Raw genomic sequence first — 8,002 nt, 5'->3', positions numbered from 1 at the left:
CAACACAACAGCTGGCAAATAATGAATCAATATTAAAGCAAGACACCTTTTTTTCATCCAACATGTGTTTTTAATTCCAGAAAATCAACAGACACTGAATTTTGATGGACATCATTAATTTAATATATAAAAATATGTGCATTTATCAATCAATCATCAATAAAGTAATTTCATTAAAAAAAAAAAAAATTTTAAAAAATACCCACAACAAAGAAAACTTGAAGATGTACAATTGAGAAATACATTTTTACTCTTCTTTTAGTTTTTCTATTTTGAAAAATAAAAGATCCTAACACTAGACTACAACTCTCCACAACATTTTAAATAACATCACTCAGAAAATAATCTTTGCATCTACACAGCACCACATTTGATACATAAGATAGTGACTCTTTGTATGATTGATAATGATATTTCAGGCAAATGTATTGTTAGGTTTATGTCTGTCATATAAGTAAGGCTGACTGGTGTCAAACCACCAGAGATGAAACACCATTCAACATGAATGATATCGGATTTATAATATGGTGAAAATGGCCGAATGCTTTCAAACAAAGAAAGAGATCAGGAATGGAAGTTGTTTTGTTGTATAAATATATGTGCAACTCTTTGATGAAAGGTGTACATGTACATTTCCTCTGTATCATCCAAGATGCAATTACATTTATTTCAAATGTACAGAGGATCAAATACAATATGTTTGCTTAATAATATACAAAAGATGGCTTAAAATTCATGTAATATTTTTTTTTTAACAAAACTAATTACGAGTAGTATTAAGTATTTATTATCGATCAATTAGGTTTTGATATTTCCTCAGCAACATTTGAATCTGTAACCATCATCTATTTATATTTACAAAGAAATACAAATGTATGTGTGTTAACAGCTAATAAATAAAGTGGTGAAGTAAGGTGTGATATGATGATGCAAAATGGTTTGGTTTGGCACGTTGTTTTGCAGCAGCTACATGTCTTTGCACCAACACGTTACATTCAATAAACTGCCAAATTATATTTTTAACCATCCTAAATTCTTTATTAATATATTTAAATTTTTTATATATTATTCCTGTTTTTAACCAGTGTTTAAAGCATTTCCAACATATTCTCAAAGGTAAATGACTGCAAAAATGATACTCTTTACAGACAGACGATACACATTTGCTTGGATTAGAGATTAGAGTGCATTCAATCCAAAATTGCACTGGACATTCAGTGGTTAATAAGTGTCTCTTTGCATTTCTATTCCTCCTCTTCCGTTTACATGCCTTACAGCCAAAAAGGACTGGCACTGTGCCAAACTTAATCCTTATGTAATGAAGTCCGCCCTATGGCAAGCATTCAGTTGCACCTCCATGTGGCAGCAAGGTCAGCTCAGGCCTGCGAAGTGGAGTCAGCTGTGGTCAAGATGTCACTTGAGGACACGGAGCTGTCTTGTGTAGCAAGGCTTTCACAAGAGGAGGGCAGAGAAACCTCAGACTGCCCTTGATTCTCATGTACCCCTCTTCTGCTTAAAGTGCAACTGTTGAATGTACCCTTGTGTTCCTCAGCTGGTTTTTTGGTTTTGTCCTCTGGACTTCTCTGTTTTTTGGGTGATCCAGGAAGACACGTGGAAGCGGTGTTAAGTGGGGTCGCAGCCAAGCAGCTCTCATGTTGATTGTGCGTGCGCTTGGTTGGGATTTTGCTGTAGTCTTCGGGGTCTGACCAGCTCAGCTTTCTCTTCTGGAACAGAAAAGAAACACCAAAAATAAGAACCATAATAAACCAAGGTCTCAAAGGAAAACTACAGATCATTTCACCTTCACCAGATTTAAGAAACCATTCTTATCAACTGAATTTTGACAGCTATTAAACCAAGAAAGACTTAGTTAAAGCTTGCAGTCTTTGCATCCTCTGCTGAATATTATCTTTAAGTGTCTTATATCATTCACCAAATCTTTAAAATAATATTGTTTTCATTCTCTTTTCATCTATTTTTATCAGTGTTGTTATAATATATATTTCAAATGGATGCTTGTTGGTTCCAAAGAAAACGTTGTGTCAAAAGTTTAGTTTCGACATTTTAACATCTCAGGGTCATGTGGACCATGCACTTTCATTGGTAGCAAAGGTGACATCTAATATGAAGCTCACCTTAACGGGCATGTGGAGTTGATTCTGTCTCCAGTGTGGTCGGAACGTGGGCGTGGGTGTATGGCTCGGTATTACTTTGGACTGAAATTCCACCCGAGGGAACCATATTTTGAGCATCATCTCTATCTGCAGCAGGTTTTGTAGGTATTTCTCACTGCAGGACAAAAATAGTTCAGGGACAAGCATTAATGACAGGACTCTTTATGTATAAGCATGACAGTGTCCCGATTGTTACTACAATGATAATATTAGGCTTGCAGCTAGTCTTACCCCATTTCTGGCCTCTGCAGAATCCCAAGTATTCTCTGCAACCTGTCTATTGCAACACTCTGCTGGAAACTTGATAGACCTGCAACAATAAAAAAAAAAGTAAATCCAAATGTCAAAACATGTATGGCACTGTAATAACAATACAACTTTGGAGGTGATGGTCATAAAGTTGAATATTGCACAAACACATACCTTTGTCAAATCTTCCAGTTTTCAGTCCGTGCAGAAGCTCAACCAAAGGACAGATAAACCTCCGCAAATCTCTAACCTGGAAGAATAAGAAGAAAGATTAGCTTTACTAATTAAGTTAATAAAAAACCAACTTATAACAAATATTAGAATCTTTTGGCGGGTTCTCACTTTCTGAGCGAAGGCCAGGTCCCCTGGTGTTACAGGAGATGAGCCTAACGTGGCATCAGCAGGAGAAGAGACGGAATGCTTAGTTTTTTCAGGGCAGCGTGTGATTCTTTCATCCCCTGAGAGGGACTTGTTTCCTCTACTGTCCCCTTCTCCCTCTGAGAAGACATCTGCTTCATCGTCAGTCTGCTCACTCTCACTGAAGAGCATACTCGAGTTGGAGGACAGTGAGTCATAAGATGGCCATTTGGAAGAACTACCCAAGGAATTCATCTGTGGAGACAGAAAGATAATAACGTCAAAATACAACTCATTCAGTTCAAATTCTGGGACTGGGCTAAATCAAATAGGGTTACAGTATTACATTATTAGTTAACTTTGTACTAAAGGAAATATGTTGATGTCTTCCAGTAAAAAAAAATATAAAAAATTCTTTTTTAAAGAAATGTCCATCCATGTGCTACTGTCTAAATGAAAGGTCAAAAAATATCTTCATCTTTCTTCTTTTTAGAATACATTAAACATTGTATTGATGTACCTTTTGGCAGTATCACGCACTATACAGTCTATGATCACGCATCACCAATTAGAAATGGTGTTTGTTGCCAATAGCTGTGATGTGTTCACCAAGTCTCAGTAGAATATAATCGAGATGAGAACAAGGCAAACGATACCTTTTGTTGGATTATCAACATCATTTTCATATAGAAAGAAGGCAGACTAAGGATGGGCTACTGTAGGACTAAGCGTGTCCACTTTTGCAGTTTCACCATGAGATTCTGGTATTCACTGTAATTAAAAAAAAAAAAAAGAGAGGCGTGTGTCCGTGTCTGTGCACGTACACCACGGTTCAGGACACTTGTCATCTGGGAACAGATGCTTACCTCCACTGATTACCTCATGAAACTTCAACATCAATAACACACCTATTGCCTCATATATTGTTTGAGATTAAGTCTTGTTTTCAGCATGTTTTTCATGACTGTTGTCAAGGACATTTAATTTGATAATTTAAGACAACATAGGTATAACGTGGTTGCTGGTTACACACTATTTCTTAGTTTAAGTCAAACAACAAGCACACACAAATATAAAATATGACCTTTACATCCTTAACTATTAAGAAACTTGATATTGTTCATTAAGGCTACCTATCCTATATATCACAATATATGAAAGTGCGTCGATTCTGAAAAAATTGTTATGACAAATAAAGTGACTACGTATCATATTTGAACTAACAATTTAAGAATGGATTTTGACAAACAAAGTACGTTCTGTAAAACAGTTGTATGGAGACAAGTATTACCTTAAGGTTGGAGCAGAAGTTGATTTAGAAAATCGGTAAAAATAATACAGCTCCGCGAGAGAAGGCACGTTTAACTATTTTGTCCAAGTTAAACAATGACACTCCTTACAGATGTAACCTTAACAAAGTTAACGCTTCGTAGAGATAGATGCGTAGATACAGTTTAGACGCAGTGAGTCCCACCCTGCTCCTTCTTCTACTCTCTGTTCCTGTGTCGTCTACTTTGTCAGATACCCAACCTGTTAGAAAATGTACCCACGGAGCAAAACACGGACACTACACGTGCAGTGCATGCAGGGAGCCGCGATTGGCTGAAGGGGACTCGCGCTTGTCCCTCATTGGCTACGAAGGTTGACCTATCAGCAGCATCCGCAGCGCTGATTGGCTGGTATATGAGTAGATGCCGACGCACCTCGCTCTGCCGCACGTGTTGGTGGTGTGGCTGCTGGTGAAATCGAGAGAAACAAGTCAGCACGCGGCAGATACAGCATGTGCACGACATTTTAGTATGCAAATCAAAAGCATTTGGCCTGCTTAGCGGTTAAGTTACAATACTTATGTTAGAATTAACTGCATGATCACATGTCTTTCTGATTGGGGTTTTTCATATTATTGACCTCACTCGTTTTACAATTTTGTTATTTTTTATTAGTACCAATAGTCTTTTGCTGTTACTCTTTTCGCTGCTATTGGTCTGGCTGTATTTTGAGAGCAACACAATAAAACACTGCACATTAAAACTGATTATGAATATGTTTGTGTCTACTTTCATGTAAAGTTGTTTTTTATTTCTCAAAAAAATACCCACTGATTGTAAGACAAGCTAGATATGTGAACACAAATCCTAAGGTGTCAATAAACATGAAATTATAAAACAATTTTAGTGGCCAAAAGACACATTAATTTGTACAATTCAACAATACTTCTATGGCAAGCAAGCCCTTTTAAATCCGTCCACATTCTCCCAAATGATCATAAAAGTAAAGTCATTAAGAAATTCCAGCAGAAGATCAACGCATATTGTTTTAAACGCATTTATGGCTGTACATTTAAGGAGTAGTGCACACCCCTTCAGCAAATTAAGCCAAATGCGACCTCCGAGACGTTTATGAGATGATGCATCATAGGCCTATCAGAGGAAAGATAGCTTGGGACACAGTCTTACATACTTACATATTACCATTGCAATTTGCCAAAGAGTAAATACCTTTTTGTTGGATACAAAAATAAAATGCTGCTACCTGCAGGAGCCTGAGGCAAATACTTTAATAGCTACCAAGGTTGCTTACAAAACAACAGCCATATGGTCATGATGATCATAATGTCAAATGATAATTAGTTTTATTTGTTCAGGGAACAAGTAACAGGTACTGGCAAGGCAGTAAACCCACTGACGAGACTGGTATGAAATACATTTATAGTTTAAACCATATTGAATTGTAATTGCTACACAAATTACTTAATACAAGTTGTCCAGAGCTCCCAAGACAAATCCGTTTCCAAGCATTCTCACAATGGGTGACTATACAGTATATATCGGCAGATCAAAGATGTTCCTTAGATTGTGTGTTCTTTTTTATCAGGAGATCTATGAAAACAGGCAGGATTCATGTTCCTACATTTATCTTAAGGACATTTTGTTCCGAGATGTTTTGATTGCAAAACAGATATTTGTATAGATATGATCAGAACAAACAGCTATCAGGTGAAAGAGGTAGTACAAACAATAGTGGCAAATACTGACAGGTCTTTATGCTGCAAAAAAGTACATGCAAGTTTGGTTGATGATATTGAAAATAATTAAGAATAAGAAAATAATTCCTAACTCATTATGAAGCCTCTTTGGTACACTATTTTGCATTGGTGGAGATAATAAGTTAAAATTGGCTTTTCACACAAGGCACATTTATGAGTGGTCATGGATTGTGGCCATCTCTAAAAGCCGAGTCTCATCTTAATTAGACATTTGAAATTAGACAACATTAAAGTGTAATACTGTTGCTGTTGGATATGTTCAGGGAGGACAGAGAATTGCTGCCCGTGTTTCTAATCAGGTGTGATCAGGTTTTTGAGTGTACTGTACAGGTGGCACCGTGGCGGTCAAAAAAGGTATTTAAAGCAGTGATGTGCTTTTCTTCTGCCCACATGTTGTTTGTTCTGTTCCAGTGATAGGGAAGTGTCAGTGTTTTTTAATGCGAAACTTGGGAAAGGGCCAAAAAAAACATTTGCAAGTTTCACAATCACAATAATGCCCAACCTATGTTTGTTATAAAGACAGCAGGAGTAACACAGACCCAACACCTTATGTGCTCCCCTTGGCTGATATAAAACACTTACGGATTACAGATTTATATTAACAGACAGCATGAAATATTCATATAACTGTTTTTATCTAAAAGCTAACTTCAGCGCTCAGAGTCCTCACAAGGACACCCATTGACTAACATTCAACAGGACATCAACATGACCTGGGGGGTATACTGCGAAGCAGGATTTTCGCTTAGCCGGCTAAATTCAGGGAAAACTCCGGCTTTCCGGTCATCCGAAGCTGGTTCTCTTTTTAGCAGGCTAGATCTCCATGGTAATATATGCTAAGCAGCTAACCTGGTCGGGACCAGGTTAGGTTGCAGGCTAAGAGCTCAACTCAGTGAAAGCACCGCCTGCTGACCAATCAGAGCTCAGTGTGCGGAGTTTAAAGCGATCAAGTCATATTACAGGAGAAAGGAAATACAGGAAAGACGGCCGGCAAAAATCACCGACTGTGTGAACGTGAACATGAATAGAATATCACCTCCATCTTCAGAGCAATCTGACTATTATAACATTAGCGTTAAGAAAGCTTACTTAAATATCGGCCACAACATAAGTAACCGGATCAGAGTACATTAAGTACAGTCCGCGGCATATCACTTCATAATGTATCATATATCTCCTTATCTGAGTCAGCTGAGCCGTATCTGGCCGTGCAACACTCACAGTGTCACATACTGTATGCAGAAGTATTATTTTAAGCAACACATAAGTTGACGAAACACTCGAGACAAATGTAATTAAAGTCAGATCGTGTTTTAGACGGGGCAGTGATATCATAAACCTGTTAATGTACGCATTCAAACACTTTTTCTTTTTCCAGCTGTATTCACCTTGCAGGTGCAGCTATGTGGCTTTGATCCTGGATAAAGTGTTTAAGTCATGGATGTTTAAAGTTTAACTTCTTCATTTTTGACTAGTATTAAAGTTCACTTTTCATTCAGGAAGTATGACGCTGCGCTGTCAGTACGCTTCTCCATGTTTGTGATTGGTCGAATGCTCCAGATACCACCCCTTTCATGTGAACGCGCACCTAACTAGATAGGACACGGCTGGCTTGAGCGATCCACTTGATAACCAGCGTCGTAGTACAGTTTAGCGAGAGCGCGTATGTTTTGGATTAGGCCAACCGGCTAACTCAAACATATCCAGGTTAGGTTGAACCAGGTTCGTAGTATAGGCCCCTGGTAACCTCTGAAACAAATGAACATGCTGCAAATGTTTAACTTCCCCTGTATTATGAAAACTAGAGCAAACATTACAGCCACCTGTGGCTAAAGCTCGGGGTCTGACAGATTTGTGTGGCCAATATTGCTCACTTAATGAAGTTTATGGGAGGTGGTCGACTTCCTCTGCGGGTATTAACACCATACTGTGCAGTCGTGACCTTAAATTAATTAACAGCAGGAAACACTGCTGACCGAGCCCCACACAAAAACTAACCCGCATTGGTTGAGTTCATCCAGCCGATGAAGTCACATCCAACTTGCAAGGTATACTGGTATGCAGAGCTTCATCAAGTAAGTCAGCTAAAAAATATATAGCCAACTATTTTGATAATAATTGTTAATTATCATTTTTCATGCAGAAATGTCAGAAAGCGCTTCTTTCACTCTTTAAC

At 37.9% G+C, this 8,002-nt stretch overlaps 1 protein-coding gene across 1 annotated transcript; it reads right to left on the bottom strand.

Moving 5' to 3' along the window:
- Window positions 1–69: 69 nt before the first annotated feature.
- ciarta (circadian associated repressor of transcription a) lies at window positions 70–4,305 on the bottom strand. Its single transcript, XM_034094999.1, has 6 exons — window positions 4,072–4,305; window positions 2,766–3,035; window positions 2,598–2,673; window positions 2,406–2,484; window positions 2,136–2,289; window positions 70–1,724 (listed from the first exon to the last, which is right to left on the bottom strand). The coding sequence occupies exons 2-6, from the start codon at window positions 3,033–3,035 to the stop codon at window positions 1,377–1,379; spliced, it is 927 nt and encodes a 308-aa protein (XP_033950890.1). The 5' UTR covers window positions 4,072–4,305; the 3' UTR covers window positions 70–1,376.
- Between the last annotated feature and the right edge of the window lie 3,697 nt (window positions 4,306–8,002).

This window comes from Pseudochaenichthys georgianus, chromosome 11, assembly GCF_902827115.2.
Source record: "Pseudochaenichthys georgianus chromosome 11, fPseGeo1.2, whole genome shotgun sequence".
Classification (NCBI taxonomy): Eukaryota; Metazoa; Chordata; class Actinopteri; order Perciformes; family Channichthyidae; genus Pseudochaenichthys; species Pseudochaenichthys georgianus.
This window is presented reverse-complemented; position numbering and strand designations above follow the sequence as displayed.

What these genes read in the sequence shown, in the direction of transcription:
- ciarta (XM_034094999.1), bottom strand. Translation starts at nt 3,035, where the DNA reads ATGAATTCCTTGGGTAGTTCTTCCAAATGGCCATCTTATGACTCACTG. An exon ending in CTGCAGAGGCCAGAAATGGG is followed by an intron (nt 2,290 to 2,405) that starts GTAAGACTAGCT and finishes TTTGTCCTGCAG; the next exon opens with TGAGAAATACCTACAAAACC. An exon ending in AACTCCACATGCCCGTTAAG is followed by an intron (nt 1,725 to 2,135) that starts GTGAGCTTCATA and finishes TTTCTGTTCCAG; the next exon opens with AAGAGAAAGCTGAGCTGGTC.